This window comes from Osmia lignaria, chromosome 3 (assembly GCF_051020975.1).
Source record: "Osmia lignaria lignaria isolate PbOS001 chromosome 3, iyOsmLign1, whole genome shotgun sequence".
In the NCBI taxonomy this organism is placed as follows: Eukaryota; Metazoa; Arthropoda; class Insecta; order Hymenoptera; family Megachilidae; genus Osmia; species Osmia lignaria.
In genome coordinates this window covers 12,086,511-12,108,564 of record NC_135034.1, presented here as the reverse complement: position 1 = coordinate 12,108,564, position 22,054 = coordinate 12,086,511, and the positions used below count along the sequence as shown (strand labels likewise).

The following is a 22,054-nucleotide window of genomic DNA, read 5'->3' as shown; positions in this document are numbered from 1 at the left end:
TACTTAATCGAAACAAAGATAATTTATAAACTTACGCCAATCACATAGAGCAATACGTTTAAAGTGGGGATCTCTAAAAAGCCGACCCGCACAAGTGAGAAGCTGATATTCAAGAAGTTAACAGAAGAGACGAAACATGAGTAGTAAGTACCTAATACTTGATTAATTATATTGTATTATTACTCACTATGTACTGTTATATTTCATTTATTTATACACGTGCTTGAAAGTATGATACCTCGTGCCGTGACATATTATGAATGACATCAATGGTTTCCGTAATAGCATTTTATGATACTCTAAACAATTAATACCATAACTTTTTTCTTATACGAAAATGTAAGATTGTTTTAAAAACTTCCTATTCTTATCAGTTAATCGTAGATACACTAAAGCCTTTCGAGATGATGGTCAATAAAACTCTGTTAAAATCTTTCCGCTGTACCGATCTTCTAATCGATCAAGGAAAACGATATATCGTAATTAAAATTAAGCATTTATAATACATAAGATATATAAAAAAAAATAATAGTAATTCTTACGCAATTGTATACAAATATTTGTTATGAAATTGTTTTGACAAACATGTAGCAATATACTTTGACGTTACATGCCGGAGAATAACATCACGTAAATAAATGTTACGCATGTGATGTTTTTTTATGCTTTTCATTTTTTTGTACAATTCGTTTGCATTTTCCGAGTTTTTCTTTGTAACAATGATAAATGCTTCATTTCTTCGACATATAATTTTTTATTCGAATAGAATATACACTCGGAAAGCTGATCATGGAAGGAAAAACCAAAAAGGTCTTTGAAATTTCAAATGATCCTACCCTATGTCTTTTAAAAAGTAAAGATTGTATTACTGCTGGAGATGGTGTAAAAGCACATGATTTGAAGGGTAAAGCTGCAATTAGTACAGATACAACAGCCAAGGTCTTCAAGTTATTAAATGCAGCTGGAATAAAAACTGCATTTGTTCTAGTAGCAAGTGAAACCACTTTTATTGCACATAAATGTCAAATGCTTCCCATAGAATGGGTTACTAGAAGATTGGCAACTGGTAGTTTTTTGAAAAGGCATACAGGTATAAAGATTGTAGTCCTAAAAATTTGAAAAAAAAAAAAACAAAAAAAAAACATAAATGAATTTATTTGTTTTATTTCATAGGAGTTTCTGAAGGATACAGATTTAATCCACCATTGCAAGAAACATTCTTTAAAAATGATAGCAATCATGATCCTCAATGGTCAGAAGAAGAAGTTATTTCTGCTGGTTTTAAGTTAAATGGTCTTGTAATAGGAAAGGATGAATATGACATTATGCAACGTACTGCGCTTGCTGTATTTGAAATTCTAGAAAGAGCATGGCTAACTAGACAGTGTGCTCTTATAGATATGAAAATAGAATTTGGTATAAATGTAAACGGTGAAATTATGGTAGCAGATATAATTGACAGTGATTCTTGGAGACTTTGGCCATCTGGTGATAAAAGACTGATGAAAGATAAACAAGTATAATATGCCATCATTTTATAAGAATAGATAATACATGTAATTATTTTACCTTAATATATTCTTTTTGTGTGTGTGTGGTTTTGTTAGGTGTATAGAAATTTAGCTACTGTAACTGAGGAAGATTTAAATACTGTAAAACACAATTTTGAATGGATAGCAGATCAACTGAACTATCTTATTCCACCACCTAGCAGCCTTGTTGTTATCCTAATGGGATCACCTTCTGATCATGAGCACTGTACACAAATAGCAAAATATGCAAAGCAGTTGTATTTAGAAGTTAAAATTCGGGTATGCAGTGCGCACAAGGGTACCCAAGAAGTATTACGTATTCTTGCAGAGTATGAAGGTAGTTTTAAAAAGGTACATTTATCATCTGTTTAAAAAGTTGGTAGATTATAAAAATTTGTATATTGTTTTTTTTCGTATGATTTTACTTGTTTAAGTAAATTGTTTTATATTTTGTGTGCATTTAAAAAAATATTTTTAATTTTGCAATAGAAAAACATATAACATATTTACATTTCGTTTGAATATAAATATCATCTATGTATATGTAGTAATAATGATTCACTATATTTAATATGCAGACGATTATGTTCGAACTTATTATTGCCAATATATGCGCACATATATATATGTTATTAATCAGCAAAACATAATGATAAAACCGTTGATATTAACGAACGTATATTGTTTATTTCTACATTATCGTGAGTATTTCTTATTTTTCCTAGGTGGTGCTAATAGCTGTAGCAGGGAGAAGTAACGGTTTGGGTCCAGTACTCTCTGGAAACACGTCTTTGCCTGTTATTAATTGCCCGCCTCTCAAACCAGAAAACATTGCACAAGATCTGTGGTCGTCTGTTAATGTTCCTTCAGGTAAATTGTGGATTATACGTGATCATAATTTTGGCTTATGCTATGATAAGACAATTAAATACATCCTTGTTGTTTGTAGGAATCGGATGTACCACAGTCGTTTATCCTGAAAGCGCAGCACTTGCAGCCGCTCAAATTCATGCGTTGCACGATCATGTCGTTTGGGCACATCTGCGAGTAAAGCAGTTAATGAATTTTATTGCTTTAAAACAAGCAGATTGTAAACTAAGGAATCTTGAAATATAAAATTTTCAAGTACGTATTTAATATTCATATAGTTTCATAAGTTAGTTTTATAATTTAAATGCTAACTGTTGCATATTTGATCGCAGATGCTGATACGGATTAAGAAATAATACATGGCGAATACCTTTCGACACCTAATCGCAAATGACGAATGAATTTTCTTTTTTCTTTTACTGATATCATTTGTAGTGGAATAGATGTATAAATTTTTTATTTTCGTATTCAAATATTGAATTAACTAATGAATTTAATATCGTACATAAATGTTCATGTTAGCTCTTTTTGTGTATGTCGTGTTATTGTTTCTTCTAGTTATTCTCTATTGGTTACAAGTATATAACATTCATATATTTCCATTTAAACAAATCTTTGAGTAGGGCAAGAATGTCACAATTTTGCATACTATTTTTCTATTCTAAAATAAAAGGAAATAAACAATGTATATAAACTAAAACATTATAAAACTGAACACTTACTATATAACAACTGTTATCATAAATTTTGACTTGCTAAGGCTTCTATTTCATTAATCTCTTTTGGACATGTTTCTGTTAAGATTACTGGACCATTTTCCGTTATTAAAATATCATCCTCAATGCGTACACCTAAACCATAAAACTCTGGTGGAGCAAATTTATTTTTGTGATTAATATATATACCTGTAAATGATAAAAAATGAACATTTATAATAATAATAATAATAATAATGAATAATTTTTTGAATAAATAATGTTATTCGATATGTCGTACCAGGTTCTACCGTAATTATCATTCCTGGCTGAAGTTTCAAGTTTCTAGACATTTTTCCTGTGTCATGTATGTCCATTCCCAAGTAGTGACTGACATGGTGAGGACAATAAGTATGAACTGCAGAAAATAACTCAGTTCTACTCAAATCTTTTGGTATTAATCTAATTTCTTGTAATCTTTTGCTTAGCAAGGAACACATATCATGATATAATTGATCTAATGAAGGAAATTCTTTCAATTGACGAATTAAAGTCTTTTGAACATCCAATACTACATCGTATACAATTTTTTGTTCTTGAGTAAAAGTGCCATTAATTGGCCATGTTCTAGTTACATCTGATGAGTAACCATGATATTCACAACCTACAAAAATTTGAAATAAAATCAAATTGGAAATAAATGAGAACAACATTAACATGCATGTATACCGCAGTTCACCAGAGTCCATAACTGCGAAAAGACCAGTTTTCGTTCTTTGCGCATCTCCAGTACGCATCTTCGCCCTGATTGGCGATACTCCCAAACGAAGTGGAAAGCGATTAGCAGAGAGCTCGCTGCGTTCCCCCACCATCTTCCAACCTGCGCGTCGCAGTTATGGACTCTGGTGAACTGCGTTATATATAACTAAACGAACCAGCATCCATTAAAACCATTTCTCCATTTTGAATGATTTGATTGTTACTAATATAGTGGATGACATTGGAATTTTTGCCTGCTGCAATAACTGGTGGATATGCTAAAAATTCTGCACCATTCATACGACTTTCATAATCTACAATTGCAAATAAATGGTGTTCGCTCATTTTTGGTTTTGAAACTTCTATTGTTTTAGATATTGCAGCTGAAATAATTTCACAGCTCTTTTTCATCAAGTCTATTTCAGATTGTGATTTAATTAATCTGATTTTATGTATTATATTTGTTGGAGAAATGAACTTTTGACTATTAGTGAATTTAACTAATTCACATAATTTTCTGTGTAAATTTGACTGTACTATGTCAATATTATCATACCAAATGGTGTTTTTTTTATTCTCCTTCACAAAAGAGACAAAAAATTGTTCAAATTCAGTTATTGGTAGAGCTAAATCAATGCCAAACATTTTAGGTGCTCTTTCAACCCCACTTCTAGGACCATCCCACAATTCAGAATGTTCATCTTGCGGTGCCACAAATAATGTAGTCATAAAATTTTCATTCTTTGCTATTATTACCAAAATACTGTCTGGTTCTTGACAACCAGTGAGATACAAAAAATCTGTATTTTGGCGAAAAACATATGGTATTTTACCAGACATGTATACTTTAGATGAAGATGGGATAATTACAATATGTGGTTCATTAAGATTTGCAATAGAAGCATGCGAAACAATACTCTTTGTTAATTTTTCTCGTCTCTTTTTGAACTCATCCAGTTGAATACCTGGTATAACTTCTCCTTCCTTCATTAAATGAGGATGGGTTATTGCTGTTGGTTGACCACATGATTGGCAGACAATTGTCGACGATTCCTCAGCTTGTCGTCGATTTAAATTATTGGAAAAGGAATCTAATGAATATCTTATGTACCTTCGTTGTCCTAAAAATCATGATTAATAGCAAAGTAGTATTTAAAATGAATTTTTAATCTCGTACATTTTTAAAAATATAACCTATTACATATCGATACTTTTATTTGTATTTCTTACCATATTTTTTAATTTGTAGCAGAAGAGAATTTCTTACAGTCGTAAACATTATAAATTACTCTTAATTAAAATTCTTATATGTATCAAAATTTTCGTTCAATAAAGTACTAAAAATATTGACACTTTTAGGCACTGCTGGGTCAGTGCTGACTTGATTTCTGCAGTAGTTCCATAAACTCTGTACGGTATATACATTGTTTGTAATTTGACAGTAAGGCAATGATCTATTTCGACAAATCAGTGATGGGTTTTGTGTTAGTTTTTTCTAAATACTGCAAATCCATGACCATCGCTTAAGTTCTTTTTTTACGATCAATAAACCGCCTGTATAACATTGCGTGATTTTCCGTGAAAAATTGAATTTGGTCGTCGCGATGAAATGTAGCGATAACAAGTAAAAATCATAAAGTAGTGAACAATGACAATTTTAAATAATCATAAATTGCAGTTTTGTTAATTAACGCGATCTAATTATGCAAATATTCCGGAATAATGATTAATTTTTAATGACATGAAATAAAATGAACAGGTTGCAAATTTTCAAATGTGCCAGAGGAAGAGCACTAAAAATTTCACTTAAGAAGTTTCATTAACCTGTGATAAGTAATTCTCAAAAACATTAGAATACTTTGTATTTAGATTTCTTCTTGTATAATTGGGATTTGAATCCTCTGATTAAATGAAGAAGAGTACAATGCATTTGCAACAAAGGAAACTGGAATAATTTAATATTACTGAAGAGAATCACCAATATCCTTTATCAATTAAAAAATAAGCAAGATACAGTAAAGAATACTATATATTTAGATTTTGTAGATTCAAAGTAAATATTTCTAGAAGCTTGATACACGTAACAAAATCAAGATGAGCATTCAGTTGGATATTGTAATAAGGCCAGAGATCCGCTTGGATGCAAAATGGCTGAAAACAGATCTGAAACGTTTACTTTATCGGGATGGTTTGGCAGAGCTTTGGAATGAAATGGTACAGGATGGTGAAATTGTAGGTTCCTTCAGTGATGGACTAATTAATGCAGCTGGTATAATAGCCAAAAAAGGTAGTAAAAGAGCTTTAATAATGAACAAGTTATAATTAATTATTTGAATTAACAAAATATATGATACTCAGGAGAAAGTGGTCATTATTATTGTAACATGAGGGTTTTGTCCTGTCTGTGTTGCGATGGAATTTGCGGTCCGCATCGTGGTTGTAATTGTGGACCTTGCCAAAAATTAGACGAGGAAGAAGCAGCAAGAGCAAACAAGCATGTAGAAAAAAGTATGCCAAGCCAACAAGTGATAGATTCGTGGCTTTGGGGTCCTCAACCATGTAAAGAATTTTATTTTAATATAAAACAATGTTTCGTTTGAGATATTATATTTATATTGTATAATCAAGTGGAAAATATTTCACTTGAAGAGCATTCTAGGATGTATAATATTTGAAAAATTTTTTAGCTATTTCTGATCTAACAACATGTATTGATTTATTGATCAAGGAACAAAGAAAACTGTGTTATGAAGTTGCAAATAGTACATTGTCTGCTACTCGATTACGGCAACGCTTAGTCGTAGCACGTCGATACTTGACAGCTCTTTCTCGTCATGAACCTCAGGAAGCTAAAGATATCCCACCGGCGCTAAAACCTGCTACTAAATTGCAAAAAATGTACAGTATACAACTTAAATACGAAAATAATAGAGCAAATCCGGCATGTATTATTCTTTATTTGGAATGAATTTAAATGAAATATGTGTAACAATTTCAGTATCAGACCGAATGAGAAAGCAACATTAGGTTTAGCACGAGTAGGCTCTCGTGCGGCATTAAATTTTTCCTTCGCATACTTACGACGAGCTTGGAGATCCGGAGAAGATGTAGAATTTTGTAGCGAGCTTCTGTCCGAATCACTGGAAGCGTTACAGTCATTGCCTGAGGCTACGCTTTTTGACGAAAACAACGTTTCCCAAGTTTGGTTGGAAGTAGTTGAACGATCAGCGAAATTTTTGAGACAAGTTGTTACAGGGTATTTACAGTATACATATTAATCAGTTCATCAGTTGTTATTCATATTAAATAATTTGTTTTGTTTCTTATTTTTTATTCAGATTTTGCAAATGTTAAAATACATGTAATAATATGAAAATTGTTTGATTTTTAGAGAGATAGTTAACGGAAGATCATGGTGTCCTATCCCATTAGCCGATCAACACACGGCTCTTTGCTTGTTATTAGAATTGGTAACGCAGAGAGCTACACTGTCAAGTTTACTGGATTCCGTTTGCTTGTTGCTTCATTTGAGTGGTAAACATAAGCATCAAGATAATCGTGTTATGCCACCTGGAAGCATGGCACCATTGGTTCCATTACTTAGAAGATTGAACGCTATTCCAGCCTTAAAATCAAGACGAACAGATGTAAACGTGGCGCCAGGTCCTTGCGAAGTTTTACTCAAGTATCTAAGGCTACCCGAGGATGACTCGACGTCCGTTGATTTACGAAAAGCAGCAGTGATTATAATGTGCAATCTAAGCAGATTAGCTACTCCTCTTTTACCGCCGATCATAACCGATAGGTTCTTGAAAAATCAAAATCAAACGCTTGAAGAAGTTCTAGCTTGGGGCAGCGTGAAATTCGGTGGCAATGGATCGTCTCCGTTTTATTGCGACGCTATCGCAGAACTTGGTATTAAACAGCTATGCTGCACCGAAAGAGCGCTAATGATTCTCTCCACCAGTGGAAATGTGTACATGATGTATTATGGGTCGGAAACTCAATACCCTCAAAGAGTGTACGGATTTTCGGATAAATCTGTCATAATGATCGCCTCTCATCCAGATGGTAAACATTATTTAGCACTGACTCAAGACAGTTCCGTGTATTCGTGGGGAAACGGGGACGGTGGTCGATTAGGACACGGAGATAGGACGTGGTACGAAGAGCCAAAACTGATCGAGCCGTTGGTCGACAAGAACATCACGTTTATAGCTTGCGGGAGTACTTATTCGGCAGCTCTCACCTCGAATGGTGAATTGTACACCTGGGGGCGAGGGAATTATGGCAGATTGGGCCACGGAAATTCAGACGACGTAACGGTACCTACGTTGGTAAGCGCCCTGAACGGACACATGGTTGTATACGTGGCGTGTGGTAGCGGTGATTCTCAGACACTGTGCGTCACCGCGTCTGGTATAGTATTCTCCTGGGGCGACGGTGATTACGGAAAGCTTGGTAGAGGAGGCTGCGATGGATCGAAAACACCGAAGATAGTCGATAAATTGTTGGACATAAACGTGGCTAAAGTGTACTGTGGCGGGCAATTTTCAGCAGCGTTAACTGCATACGGAGAAGTGTACACTTGGGGAAAAGGAGAAGCGTATCGTTTGGGCCACGGGAACGAGGAGCATGTAAGATATCCGAAAGCGATCGAAGCGTTGAAAGGGAAAAAAGTGAAGGAACTGTGCGTCGGAAGCTTACACGTACTGGCATTGACAGAGGATCAATTGGTTTATGGATGGGGTAGGAACGATTATGGTCAGATCGATCCAGCGTTGGGCACCGTCGTGTCGGAGCCTACACTCTGTCCGACACTGTCCGGTAAAAACGTGATCGGCCTAGCTTGCGGACCAACGCAAAGTTTCGCATGGTGTACATCGGCCTGGTCGGTTGCCAGCCGAGTAGCATTCGTCGTGGACATTTGCGAAGACACCTTTCGACTTTTGGACACGCTGTTGAGCAAGGCATGCGAAGGATTGCCAAGCGTGCGACCACCTACCCAAGACCGCGAATGTTTAGCCGTCGCAACGTTGAACTTGATCCGATTACAATTGCACACTATGATAACGCACAACATCGACTGTAAATCGATCGGTCTGGCTGGCAGTCCGTTATTGAATTCTTTGAAGCAACGATGCGTCACGCTTGCAAGCGGCATAGGAATTCTAGCAACGATTCAAGAGGCGGCCCAAGCTGTTTTACAAACCGGTTGGAGTATTTTATTGCCTACAGCGAACGAACGCGCAAAGACTCTGTCGAATTTCTTATCGAAAGCGAACGGTAATTTGGAGCAAATAAATGCAAGCAACAACAACAATAACAACAACAACGGTAACAGTAACAGTAACAATAACAATAATAACAGCAACGGTCAACAGTTTATGGCCGATTTACTGGTTTCCAGCTTAATGGCGGACGGTGGTCTAGAATTAGCGCTGAAAACGGCGGTGAAAGCAGAGACGACCGATGTCGTGGACGAAAAGGAATTTCTCACTATAACTAAAACCAGCGACACGAAACAAGCGAAGGAATTGAATTCAGAAAAGAACCACACTACCATATCGTTGTTACAATTGATAAAACAATTAATTAAAAATGGTACCTGCATAACGCAATCAAGATTAGCGGCCGCTGACCAGTCGGATCGTAATTGCGAGGAATCGCAACGAAGAGATAGTTATCCCAGCTTGAATCTTCTGTTAAAATTTCAACGGTTGCTGATCGCTCAAGTATACGAGTGCATCAACGAGTCTGAGACGAAGAATTTACGCGATCAGGAGATGCTCGGAGCGGAGTCGCTCTTGAAGAAATACATTTCACAGATTTCTGTTCACGTGATCGAGGTGATGACACTAGCCGCCGAATTAGCAAACACCAGCATCAAGCGGTTCGTTTTCGTCAGCACCATCTTGAAGAGCGACATCGCGAACGTTTTGTTACCGGAATTAGTTACTTGTCTAATCTTGTTGCAACTGGACCATCCAATGTTGTTGCTCAACATGAATTGGATGGAAATAATGACCCCGATGTTGGACGCGTTAGATCAGTTCAACAAATTAGTGCCAACGATCGAGAAGAACGAAATGGACGATCTGTCCTGGCCAGGAATTATAGCTCCGCAGCACGGTAATAAGGTTTCGATCTCGGACGAACCTTCGGTCATCCGTTGGGCGGATTTGGAGAATCATAATCGCGACGGTGGTCTTTGGGTGGTGGTGAACAACAACGTGTACGACGTTCAAGATGTTCGTCTGGAGGGAAAGTCGAATTCGTTGGAGGGTTTACAAAGAAGCGTTGCCGGTAGCTGGGACGGTTCAGGCGAGATAACCGCACCCCGTGGTCAATTGGCGCGAACAATGATGGATTCTTATTTCGTCGGTCATTATTGTCACTCGGAGCCCGAGAACGCTGAAATTACCATCGACGTTACGGACGTATGTTCTTCTTTACTCGACACGGAGAGAGCTTTAGCTTTTCTCTTGGGACTACACGCTCACAGAATGCGACAAAGTTTACCTTTACAAACGGCCGAAGAGGAGGCCGGGATTTGGTTGAACAGGAATTTTCTTCGAGGCGGTTTACAGATCTTACAACCGCCGAATCCTTACGAGGAGGAAAAGGACGAAGCGAGAAGCAACACGTCGACGGCGGCGAACTCTCCGACGGAGCCTCCGCTTCTTCCTGTACGCGATCGCAAGAACGAGCCGCAAAAGGAATGGGACGATCGTGTGACCGCGTTTATATGCGCCCTGGCGGAGACTCACAACAGAAGCGACGCACAAGTGCAAACTTTTTTGACTCTAGTCGAGAAATACTCGAAGGCCAATAATCTTTTAGCCCATACAGATTTTTGCGGCGATCATCCGGTCGAGGAAGTTAGCAGACTTTTAATGGCTGTTATCATCAAACACCTCGCTTTAGGCAATCAGGCGATCAGCTTGATCGATCAGGAAACCGGAAACGATAACGGTGCTAGACTAACGAAGCCGTTGGCCGATATGGTCAGAGCGATTCATCAGACCAAATGGAACTTGATCAGGATCAGGCAGCAACAGAACAGAAGTTACAAGGAGGTTTGCGCTCCGGCACAAGAGAAATGCAGATTCCTTCTGCACGAAGTGCGTTCGGCTACCAGTTACGAGATCAAAGGGTTACGTGATCTGAAACTGTTGCACACGACGCCGAGATTCAAGAAGACCGTTCAGACGACGATCAGGGACATTCGAAAGAACAGAGAATCGCCGAGCAAACCCGAGGACATAGTGAACGTTTCGATTCAGAACGCAAAGATGAAGAGTAAATCGGACGGGGATACGACGCCGAAGGAAGCGAAGCCACCGGCTTCGCCGAGATTCGAGAGTCTGTCGGACGCGAAGAAAATGTGCGGCAAGATAACCGAAAGGATCAGGCAACGAACGTTGAACATCGACTCGAACGAACTGATGACGAATATCATTAATTTTGTGATCACAGAGGACGGTGGAGACGTCGAGACTCTGCGCAGAGCCATGTACTGTCAAATGCAACGTGCGAAATTACGCGAACAAGGTATCCTTATGATGCAGCAGTTGCTGAAGAAGGACTGTTTGATCACGTCGGTCAAGTATTCGTTGTTAAACGGTTGGCTCGGCTTGTCTCACGAGAATAAGTTCCTAGCCGACGGGATAATTCATTGCCTTCAAGATATTCGTTCGATAACACCGTATCAAAAGTCGAAGATCATTTTAGCCGAAGCAGAGGTTACATCGTGGGCGGTTCAAGCTTTACGAGCGTTCGTAGTTCAGGCAGAAGTGCCAACCAAGCCGAAAGTTAGCGACAAAAGCAGCTTGAATCAGGGTACGTACACCTGGTTGCGGAAGTTGCCCAGGGCAAGATTCTTGCTCACGATACTGGGCATGATATCGAATTATCAACACGCGAACGAAATTGGTTTGCTAATCAATTCCGGCACCGTGTCGAGCATTCTGACGTTGCTCAGGCAAATCGGACCGTCCACGTTCGCGGACGAATCGAAAGCAAAGGAGGCGACTACGGCCATATACGAGGACAGCTTGGAGAAGACGAAACCGGCGAGCGTTCAGCTGAACGGTATGGAACTGGCGGCTCTGATGAAAACCGGAACAAGGGTGGTTCGTGGCGTCGATTGGAAGTGGGGCGATCAAGACGGCCCGCCACCGGGCGAGGGTCAAGTGATCGGAGAGCTTGGCGAGGACGGCTGGATTCGAGTGCAATGGGACAACGGTACCACCAACTCGTATCGCATGGGCAAAGAGGGAAAGTATGATTTGAAGCTTGTGGAACCACCAACACCACCCGAGACCGACACCGACGTCGATTCTCCGTTGGACGGGGCTGTCGCTAAAGCGGAAAAAAGGAACGATTTCACGGATGTGCATCCGACTACTTGTCTCAAGTCCGCTTCCGTCACCGTGCTCAGGCTTGCGCTGCTCTGTTGCGGCATCGAAGCCGATAAAGTATCCCCCTCCGCCATAAAGATACTCGCTTCGGTTTTACGCGGTATCATATCTTCCGCGTACAAATACAATTTGAGTAGCCACTCGCAATTAGCCAGAGAACATCACGAAACTTGGGCGACCCTTGGTTTGCTCCGAGCGATCGCGAAATCGACGGAACTCTGCAAGGCTTTGAGCACCAACGCGTGGATCGATTTCCTCTTGAGCGTCATTGCCGAGGAGGCGAATCCGAACCTGGAGAAGCAGATAATGGCGGTGCGTTTGTTGGCCGCAGTTTTACCCTCCTGGTCCGCTGACAATCCCAACATGACGCCGTTATTGGAGAAAATCTTTCGTATACTTGGACACATCGCGCTTGCTTGCGATCTCGGCACTTCGTCGGAGCTTTACTCGAACAAATGTCGCGTATCTCTTACCGCCTCTCACAGTTCCACCGTCGCGGAGGAGCTCGTCTCCCTGATTCGACACTTGCATTCCCTTTCGAAGTGGAACGCCAGCTTGAACGGGTTCCTCGCTTCGAAGTTGTCGCTTGCCTCGGATCTATTGAGCGACGGACCACTGTTTCACATACAAGTGAACGAGAATGGAGGCGAGAATAGTGTGAATATACAAGATACCGTGATGGCTGCTCTGATCGTCGTGGGAAGTCTGGACGACAGACCGAGGATCGGCGGTTTGGTCGACGTTGACGGACAAATTGGCACGATATGTAAATTCACCAGACACTCGAAGATACTCGTACAGATGCACGACGAGAACGACACGCGCAGAAAGGTTCCTTTCGTCGCGATTAAACGTATCGGTGAGAGGTTTCGTTTGGATCGGATGCCTTTGCCAGATTGTTTCGTACCCACTTGGGCCAATTTATTGCTGGGTTATCAAGGAATGGACAAGAGACCGAACGGTATGCCTGTGATAGCCGGTACCGTAAACGCGTCCATCTTACGCAGTCAACAGCAACAGCTTGCCGCGTTGAACGCGGGCAAAGCAATCTTGGATCATCAATCGAAACTTCGAAGAGTGTTGAGATACGTGATAAATAAGAGTAACGGCGTTAGTAACGTTAACGATGACATCGGCTGCTGCTGCGACGAAAGCAACGTCGGTGTCCCCGGAGCTACCGTTCTTCTCGAGGATCACGTTCACGATAATCTAGAAAACCTGGAGCACAATCACGATCTGGATCACGATCACGACCACGATCACGATCACGATCACGATCACGATCACGGCGATCATAACGAGGAAGATAACGACGGCGAGGATGTTGGCGACGACGAGGGCGAGGACGCAGGAGGTGGAGACGGCGACAACGGGAGAGAATTCCGCGCATCTAGTTGTGTTCACATCAGCGACAACAGCGAGGCGATTCGTCGGGTTGGCGAGGCTGTGATCCAACGAGACGGTGATAGCTACAACGCGAACGACGAGGACAGTAACAGCAGCGTCGGTGGTAAGGATGTTTCTCGGCCGAAACGCGTTACCTTGTTCCAAGAAATGTTGATGCGAGCCACGCGACCGCAACCGTTAAAGCCGATATTTAAACGGAAGGAATTAGAGGAAGCAGCGTTAGCGGTTTCTCAGTATTTAGCCTCCGAACTGAGACACTCTCCCATTCAACGAACGGGCCCGTTTTCCGATCCGGACTCCCCCGCGTCCGATTGTTCTTTAGTATCACTTACGTCGAGCCAAAAGAAACATTGCAGAAGCAACGGAAGAAAAAGTCCTTCGCCTACGAGTCCACTGGTAGCTCAGCTTATAGAGATGGGTTTTCCAAAGAAGAGCGTAGAGTTCGCGATCAAGAATCTCAGCACCGTGGTAGGATTTATCACGGCGGAAAGCGTGGTGGCGTGGTTGCTGGAAAATCCGGACGCTGCCTTGAGCGACAGCGAAACGTTGTCCAGCGTGTACGGTTTGTCGGATCCCGATGATTCGGCTAGCGACAACATCGACGATTCCCCGTCGACCCACGACCCTGTCTCCTCGAACGTGCCGCAAAATTACATGAAACGTTCCGATTTTCTCTGGGTCGACGAGTACGCGATCTACGTGCGTGACAATCTGATTCCCGGGATGTTGGTACGATGTTGCAAGAGCTACGAGGAAGTGGAATACGGTGACGTTGGTCAAGTGATCAAAATCGACCCGGAGGGATTGCACGATTTGAACGTTCAAGTCGCCTGGCAACGGAAAGGTGGTACGTACTGGGTGAGATTCATTCACATCGAACTGTTGGGTCATCCGCCAGCGACCCCGGGTCCTGCAGCGCTGAAAATCGGCGACAAGGTTCGAGTGAAAGCGTCGGTGACGGTGCCGAAGTACAAATGGGGATCGGTGAATCATCAGAGCGTCGGGGTAGTTACCGGCATAATAAACAACGGGAAAGATGTATCGGTTGATTTTCCGCAACAAAGCGGCTGGACTGGTTGCGCGATCGAAATGGAAAGAGTACCTTCCTGCCATCATTCGGTCTCTTGCAATTCCTGCCATCTTCTACCGATATCCGGACCTCGGTTCAAGTGCAAGTACTGCGAGAGTTACAACTTGTGCGAGAATTGCTTTTACACGAAACGTTGCCATCGGCACGGGTTCAATCGAATCGTGGAACCTGGCTCGGCAGCGGTGTACGCCGGTAAACCGGGTAGATATCATCGGCAAGACTTCACGGAAACCTCCTTGATACACGATTGGTCCAAATGCATTAGGACCTTGAGCGTGTCTTCGCGTGAGAATTGGGCAACGCGGCTGGTCAACGAGTCCGGACAGTACTGGCAGAGTTGTGGTTTACAGGGTAAACACTGGATTCGATTGGAAATGTTCCCGGGCATTCTGGTGCATTCGTTGAAGATCGTCGTGAACCCGCAGGACAGTAGTTACATGCCGTCGTTGATAGCGGTGAACGTTGGCGACTCGTTCACCGGTTTGGTAGAATTGGCGATAATTAGCGTACGACATACCGACACCAGCGTCCTGTTGCTCCAGGACGTGAAGAAATATTACCCTTGTATCGAGATCTCGATAAAACAGTGTCGGAACGGTGGTATAGATTGCAAGATTCACGGACTTCAGATAGTCGGTAAGAAAAAGCTGTTCGAAAATCAACTGGCAACGTCGGTATCGTTTCTAGCTTCGGACTGGGAGATCGTTCAGGAGCAGATGAGCTCTCAACGAGCAGCCGAGGTGCCGCAACACTCGGCCGTATACGTATGGGGACTGAACGACAAGGATCAACTTGGAGGTTTGAAGGGATCAAAGATCAAGCTGCCCGTTTACAGCGAAGCTCTTTCAAAATTGAAGCCAGTTCACATAGCCGGGGGTAGTAAGACTCTTTTCGTAGTCAGTCAAGAAGGAAAATTATACGCCTGCGGAGAAGGTACGAACGGTAGGCTGGGCCTCGGCGACGATAGCAACGTATGCGAGCCAAAGCTCATTCCGTTTTTGAGTCAATACGTGATCAAGAAAGTGGCGGTGCACTCAGGTGGAAAGCACGCGTTGGCCCTTACGCAGGACGGCAGGGTGTTTTCATGGGGCGAAGGAGAAGACGGTAAACTAGGCCACGGTAATTGCTTGTCGCTGGACAAACCGAGACTGATCGAATCGCTCAAGTCGAAGAGAATCCGTGATATCGCGTGTGGATCCGGTCATTCGGCCGCTATAACCAGCAGCGGGGAGCTTTACACTTGGGGCTTGGGCGAGTACGGAAGATTGGGCCACGGCGACACCAGCACCCAACTGAAACCAAAATTAGTGCAATCTCTGGTGGGCCAGAGGGTGATACAAGTCGCTTGTGGCAGCAGGGATGCTCAGACAATGGCGTTAACCGCCGATGGTTCGGTTTATTCGTGGGGCGACGGGGACTTTGGTAAGCTCGGTCGAGGAGGTAGCGACGGATGTTACACGCCTTTATTGGTCGATCGGTTGAACGGTTTAGGGGTAGTACAGATTGAATGCGGTGCTCAGTTCTCCCTCGCGTTGACCAAATACGGCGAGGTTTGGACGTGGGGCAAAGGAGACTATTTCCGACTCGGTCACGGTAACGATCATCACGTGAGGAAACCTACGCTGGTCGAGGGTCTTCGAGGCAAGAAGGTGATTCACGTGGCCGTCGGTGCTCTCCACTGTTTAGCGGTGACGGACGCGGGACAGGTTTACGCTTGGGGCGACAACGATCACGGACAACAGGGAAATGGATCGACGATCGTCAACAAGAAACCATCGTTAGTGCACGAACTCGACGACACCAGAGTGAACCGAGTTTCATGCGGCTCGAGTCACAGCATCGCCTGGGTCTTGACCGACCAACCAGCGGCTAACAATCAAGAACCGGTTACCTTTCCGACAGCAAAGGATCCGCTCGGTCAAGCATCGCTGAGGTTCAAAAATATTCTGGACACGGAGGTGGAAGCGGAAGGAGAGATGGAAATGGAGACGGAAGCGAACGCTGGACCGATTCCGTCGTGTTCGAAGAGCATCGTTCCGGCTATCGGTAACGTTGGCGATGCCGATGCTGCTACCTCTGCTAACAGGCCTTCCCTCTCGAGCATCATCCTATCGTTGGAAAGCGATGTCGCGAAACAGCAAGCGTTGCAACACGTGATAAACGCTCTTCGTATAATACAGGCAAGGATAGCCGTGGTAACGGCATTGCAAAGTCATTCTACGTTAAGACCGTCGAACAATAACAACAGCGGTGGAAACGGAGCTGGCAGATGTATCAGAGGTGGTGCTAGCGGAGGCGTCGGCGTCGCAGCCGGTGTGACCGGCGGTGGCAGCGGATGTTCCATCAACGATTCGGCGATACCGGTATCGGACGGATCATCGAGCATCGCCGGAGGACACAGTCACGTGTATCAGAACGTAGGGGACAGCGCGCAAGGAGGCGGAGAAGCACCCGCGAACGCAGCGGACCTCGTCAATTTAGTCACCGCTAGTCCTAGGACGAGCCCGGAATCCGAGGACTACCCGTTGGCGGTATTTCCCTCGATGTCCAGTTCGGCCAGTTTATCTTCGCGTGCCTCCAAAATGTCCACCAGCGCGATGAGCGTGATCGCGGCTACGCTTACGTCTAACGCTCAAATAGTCGGCGAAGCGGTCGCCGCGAATTCCAATCTGGACGACTTTACGTGCACGTTGACCGAAGAGAACGCTAGAATGTTGGTCGATCTACTGAAGCTGGCCGTAGCGAACCGAATATGCAAGGGAGCCAAGGAAACTATATCTTCGGTGCTGATCGCTTTAGCAAAAACGAACGCCACGATCCGCAGCATGGTGTTGGAGCTTTGCATCACGGAACTCGAGGACACCGTGGCGAACTCGAACAACAGGAGTAACGTGCCGCAACCGGTTGTGCAGGAGAGCCCGCATCCGTACATAGACGGCACCACGTTGACCGGTCACGTGAAGATTCCTGGCGCGGAGGCGCTTAGAATCGAATTCGATCGGCATTGCTCCACCGAAAGAAGACACGATCCTCTGACAATCATGGACGGGAACAATCGAGTGGTGGCGGTGAAATCCGGTCGAAAATGGAGCGAATGGGCCGCTGAGATTCGAATTGCAGGCGACGAACTCAGATGGAGATTCTCCTCGGACGGGTCTGTGAACGGTTGGGGATGGCGATTCACCGTTTACCCTGTACTCGCAACCCTCGCGCCTCACGAACTCGTCTCAGATAGAGCGGTTCTATCGCAACCGTCTATCGTGCTTGCGGAATGTCTTCTTGACAATAGTCTGATCAATTTGGATAGAAACGTAGCGACTCGGCTCGCTGCCACTTTGGCCCAGTGCAGTCAACTGAGCGTCTTGTCTGCCCGGCAACGAATGTGGGCGTTGAAGAAGCTGCAAGTGGTGTACACGACTGGACCGGGTATACGTCCAGAAATCGCTCTGTCCTCTCTTCTCGGTTCCCTGCCTCAGGCACTACTGAAACAGTACGCCTACGAAGATCCGTTGGTTCGCGGTGGCAAGCAATTAATGCACAGCGATTTCTTCAAGGTTCTTGTAGCACTCGCCTGCGACCTCGAGCTGGATGAGATGCAGTGCTGTTCGGAAATTCACAAATGGTCTTGGTTCCGAAGGTATTGCCTTTCCGCTCGAGTAGCCAAGTCTCTGGTGAATCGAACACCGTTCCCAAAGGCGTTCTGCCTCGAAGTTACGAAACGAATAAACGAGATGATCACGGACGGCGAGGGGAACACGAAGGATCACGAGAATCACGAGCTGTTCAAGCAAGAGCACGACGAACAATTGTTGCTGTGGTTGAATCGAAGACCGGAAGATTGGACGTTATCGTGGGACGGATCCGGCGCGATATACGGCTGGGGTCACAATCATCGCGGTCAACTGGGTGGCCTCGAGGGCGCGAAGGTAAAGTTGCCCGTTCTTTGCGAGAGCTTGTCCGCACTTCGACCCGTTCAGCTCACCGGCGGAGAGCAAACTCTATTCGCGGTCACTGCCGATGGAAAAGTCTACGCGACCGGTAAGTCTTTCGCGTTACCACTTAACTTGTTCCCTCTAACGTGAAATCTACGTCTACATAGGATACGGCGCAGTTGGACGTCTGGGTATCGGTGGCACGGATTCCGTTATGGTGCCAACCCTTTTGGAGTCCATACAGCACGTATTCGTGAAAAAGGTAGCGGTCAATTCAGGAGGTAAACATTGTCTCGCTTTGAGTTCCGAGGGTCACGTGTACTCCTGGGGCGAGGGCGATGATGGGAAGCTAGGACATGGAAACAGATTGTCGTACGACCGACCGAAATTGATCGACGAATTACTCGGGACCGAAATTGTCGATATAGCCTGCGGCGGTCATCATAGCGCGGCGATCACGAGTGCCGGTTGGCTCTACACCTGGGGAAAAGGTTACCAATGTCGCGTCACCATACATACGATACGCGGCGCGTATTTTTGAAGGGAAACAAAATTCGAAGAAAATATCACCGTGCGTTGCAGGTCGGTACGGACGTCTAGGCCACGGAGATAGCGAAGATCAATTGACGCCCAAGTTGGTCGAAGCTCTACAAGATTACAAAGTAATCGACGTCGCTTGCGGAAGCGGAGACGCGCAAACCCTTTGCGTCACCGACGACGACAACGTTTGGAGCTGGGGCGACGGAGACTACGGGAAATTGGGTAGAGGAGGTAGCGACGGTTGCAAGGTTCCAATGAAAATCGATTCTCTTGCTGGACTTGGCGTGATCAAAGTTGAATGCGGTAGCCAATTTTCTGTCGCTTTGACTAGATCAGGAGCTATATACACGTGGTAAGACCGACTTGTTCTCGAAAATATTCTTTCATAAGTATACTCTTGGAATATTGAATGAGTATTACGTCCGTTTTACGTAAACAGGGGTAAAGGGGATTACCATCGGTTGGGTCACGGCACGGACGATCACGTGCGAAGACCGCGGAAAGTAGCTGCGCTTCAAGGGAAAAAGATCATCTCTATCGCGACAGGCTCGTTGCATTGCGTAGCGTGTTCCGACAAAGGGGAAGTATTCACCTGGGGCGACAACGACGAAGGCCAGCTAGGCGATGGAACGACGTGCGCTCTTCAAAGACCGAGACTGGTTCACGCGTTACAGGGTAAAAAGATAACTCGCGTCGCCTGCGGTAGCGCGCACACTTTAGCCTGGAGTACGATGAAGGCTACTCAAAGCAGAATGCCTGCCACCACACCGATGGAGTACGATCTTGTGAAAGATCTTCCGTTCCCTGTCTTGCACAACCGATTGGTGCTACTTCACCACTTTGCCGAATTGCTTTGCCCGTGTTTACCGATGTTTCCAATCACCGGTCCCATCAGCCTTGGTAAACTGGCTCCGATATTAGTGTACAGCATTAAAGAAGCAACCTTCCGTAAAGTAGTTCAAGCAACGATGGTCAGAGATCGCCAACACGGGCCGGTGATTGAATTAAATCGGATACAAGTTAAACGAGCCAGAGGCAAAGGTGGATTTGCAGGGCCAGATGGCATGAAGTCTGTCTTTGGTCAAATGGTCTCAAAGATGTCGTTGTTGACGCAGGACGTTCTCTTCTTCCCCCACAGAGTATGGAAAGTGAAATTCATCGGTAAGCATTGACAATCAATCTTTTAAACATTGTCGATCGGAAGAAAATTAACGAGATTATCTGCGTCTCTACAGGAGAGAGCGTAGACGATTGTGGCGGCGGATATAGCGAGAGTATAGCAGAGATGTGCGACGAGTTACAAAACGGTTCCCTACCGTTACTTATACCGACACCGAACGGTCGTGACGACAACGGCACCAACAGAGATTGTTTCCTCTTAAACCCGGCCGCCGATTCACCGTTGCACATGAACATGTTCCGATTTCTGGGAATCTTAATGGGCATAGCCATCAGAACCGGTAGCCCGTTGAGTCTGAATCTAGCGGAACCTCTGTGGAAACAACTCGCCGGTATTCCATTAACTCCGGCAGATTTGACCGAAGTCGACAGAGATTATGTTCCCGGATTATTGTGTATACGAGACATGGATCCCGACGAAAAGGTATTTCAGACTCTTGAAATGCCTTTCTCCACACCGTCGGCTGTAGGGCATGATGTACCTTTATCCAGTAGGTAGGTATCTTCAAAGGTAAATTGCACACAATTTCAATTGCTTCGATCTCATCGTCAATTGTTTGTTTCAGGTACCGGAAAATTACGCCGGAAAACAAGCACGAGTACGTTCAGTTGGCATTGGATTATAGGCTACACGAGTTTGATGCTCAGGTAGCTGCTGTACGCGAAGGAATGTCGAAAGTTATACCTGTGCCTTTCCTGGCGTTGTTTAGCGGATCCGAACTGGAGACGATGGTCTGCGGAAGTCCAGATATACCGCTTACTTTATTAAAATCTGTTGCAACTTATAAAGGTAAATGATACATATGAGGACACACGACCCTGCCTATCTAACCACCATTAATCTTTTCTCATTAATCTGATTAATCAGGTATCGAAGCGACCTCGCCTCTGATTCAATGGTTCTGGGAGGTGATGGAAGAATTCTCTAACCAAGAAAGGTCCCTCTTTCTACGATTCGTCTGGGGTAGAACTCGATTACCGCGCACCATTGCTGACTTTCGAGGAAGAGATTTTGTGTTACAGGTATGTGATTTCTAAAGGGAGAGAAAAAAAGAAAGATTATTTTTTATTTATACGTTAATAGGTACTGGACAAGTATAATCCACCAGACCACTTTCTGCCTGAAAGTTACACGTGCTTCTTCCTTTTGAAAATGCCAAGGTATTCGTGTAAACCGGTATTGCGACAAAAACTAAAGTACGCGATACATTTCTGTAAAAGTATCGACACTGACGAATACGCTAGGGTACAAGCTGCGACCAATTCAGACACCGAAGAAACGGACAATCTTTCTAGCGAGGAGTACACATCGCTTTAACGAACTCTTCCATACGATCAAATTACTGTTTTTTTATCGTGAACCTTTTTTTTTAAGTATTTTTTAGCATTATTCGTGTACACGCATTATCGAACATCCTTCAAATCATTTATGCGTGCAATTTGGATCAGTTTAGTAAACGCGGAAAATTAATTTCTTTTGTACTTCTGGCTCTTGCAAGGAATTTCGGTCCAGTAATTGCTTGATCGTAAAAGTGTCGAATTTTATTCGTAAAATGGTATACTCCCCTTTCGAGTAACGCTAAAACTAATTGTAGTTTGTATTCGACGTTTTTCAAAATCTATAAAT

The 22,054-nt window shown here is 43.8% G+C and overlaps 3 protein-coding genes across 8 annotated transcripts; 2 read left to right on the top strand and 1 right to left on the bottom strand.

The window, feature by feature from the left end:
• Position 1: 1 nt before the first annotated feature.
• Paics (PAICS bifunctional enzyme) lies at positions 2-3,390 on the top strand. Of its 3 annotated transcripts, XR_013065225.1 has the most exons (8): positions 242-278; positions 767-1,090; positions 1,174-1,517; positions 1,608-1,883; positions 2,258-2,402; positions 2,482-2,657; positions 2,735-2,804; positions 2,837-3,390. XR_013065225.1 is itself a non-coding variant. In XM_034338494.2 (7 exons), exons 1-6 carry the CDS (start codon positions 137-139, stop codon positions 2,646-2,648), a joined length of 1,263 nt encoding a protein of 420 aa, XP_034194385.2. In that variant the 5' UTR covers positions 2-136; the 3' UTR covers positions 2,649-2,657; positions 2,735-3,390. The 3 variants fall into 3 exon arrangements, 2 of the variants coding, with proteins under 2 accessions (XP_034194385.2, XP_034194384.2); XM_034338494.2 differs by lacking the exon at positions 242-278 and adding an exon at positions 2-143 and having other exon boundaries at positions 2,735-3,390; XM_034338493.2 differs by having other exon boundaries at positions 2,735-3,390.
• Positions 2,940-5,227, bottom strand: LOC117610739 (xaa-Pro aminopeptidase 3). Of its 3 annotated transcripts, none has more exons than XM_034338477.2 (5): positions 5,087-5,227; positions 4,033-4,977; positions 3,399-3,761; positions 3,125-3,307; positions 2,940-3,063 (listed from the first exon to the last, which is right to left on the bottom strand). In XM_034338477.2, the coding sequence occupies exons 1-4, from the start codon at positions 5,133-5,135 to the stop codon at positions 3,141-3,143; spliced, it is 1,524 nt and encodes a 507-aa protein (XP_034194368.1). In that variant the 5' UTR covers positions 5,136-5,227; the 3' UTR covers positions 2,940-3,063; positions 3,125-3,140. The 3 variants fall into 3 exon arrangements, with proteins under 3 accessions (XP_034194368.1, XP_076549350.1, XP_034194369.1); XM_076693235.1 differs by having other exon boundaries at positions 2,940-3,307; positions 4,033-4,170; positions 4,822-4,977; XM_034338478.2 differs by having other exon boundaries at positions 2,940-3,307.
• A 293-nt stretch (positions 5,228-5,520) lies between these two features.
• HERC2 (E3 ubiquitin-protein ligase HERC2) lies at positions 5,521-21,799 on the top strand. 2 transcript variants are annotated; one of them, XM_034338455.2, is made up of 12 exons: positions 5,521-6,143; positions 6,215-6,415; positions 6,544-6,754; positions 6,855-7,112; positions 7,248-18,814; positions 18,876-19,199; positions 19,291-19,600; positions 19,688-20,409; positions 20,484-20,922; positions 20,994-21,217; positions 21,296-21,450; positions 21,512-21,799. In XM_034338455.2, the coding sequence occupies exons 1-12, from the start codon at positions 5,951-5,953 to the stop codon at positions 21,743-21,745; spliced, it is 14,838 nt and encodes a 4,945-aa protein (XP_034194346.2). In that variant the 5' UTR covers positions 5,521-5,950; the 3' UTR covers positions 21,746-21,799. The 2 variants fall into 2 exon arrangements, with proteins under 2 accessions (XP_034194346.2, XP_034194345.2); XM_034338454.2 differs by having other exon boundaries at positions 18,876-19,208.
• Positions 21,800-22,054: the final 255 nt, after the last annotated feature.

What these genes read in the sequence shown, in the direction of transcription:
- Paics (XM_034338493.2), top strand. Translation starts at nt 257, where the DNA reads ATGAATGACATCAATGGTTTCC. An exon ending in GAATGACATCAATGGTTTCC is followed by an intron (nt 279 to 766) that starts GTAATAGCATTT and finishes TTATTCGAATAG; the next exon opens with AATATACACTCGGAAAGCTG. An exon ending in ATGAAGGTAGTTTTAAAAAG is followed by an intron (nt 1,884 to 2,257) that starts GTACATTTATCA and finishes TATTTTTCCTAG; the next exon opens with GTGGTGCTAATAGCTGTAGC.
- LOC117610739 (XM_034338478.2), bottom strand. Translation starts at nt 5,135, where the DNA reads ATGTTTACGACTGTAAGAAATTCTCTTCTGCTACAAATTAAAAAATAT. An exon ending in AATGGTTTTAATGGATGCTG is followed by an intron (nt 3,762 to 4,032) that starts GTTCGTTTAGTT and finishes AAATTTTTGTAG; the next exon opens with GTTGTGAATATCATGGTTAC. An exon ending in GATAATTACGGTAGAACCTG is followed by an intron (nt 3,308 to 3,398) that starts GTACGACATATC and finishes TATCATTTACAG; the next exon opens with GTATATATATTAATCACAAA.
- HERC2 (XM_034338454.2), top strand. Translation starts at nt 5,951, where the DNA reads ATGAGCATTCAGTTGGATATTGTAATAAGGCCAGAGATCCGCTTGGAT. An exon ending in GATGTACCTTTATCCAGTAG is followed by an intron (nt 20,923 to 20,993) that starts GTAGGTATCTTC and finishes TGTTTGTTTCAG; the next exon opens with GTACCGGAAAATTACGCCGG. An exon ending in ATCTGTTGCAACTTATAAAG is followed by an intron (nt 21,218 to 21,295) that starts GTAAATGATACA and finishes CTGATTAATCAG; the next exon opens with GTATCGAAGCGACCTCGCCT.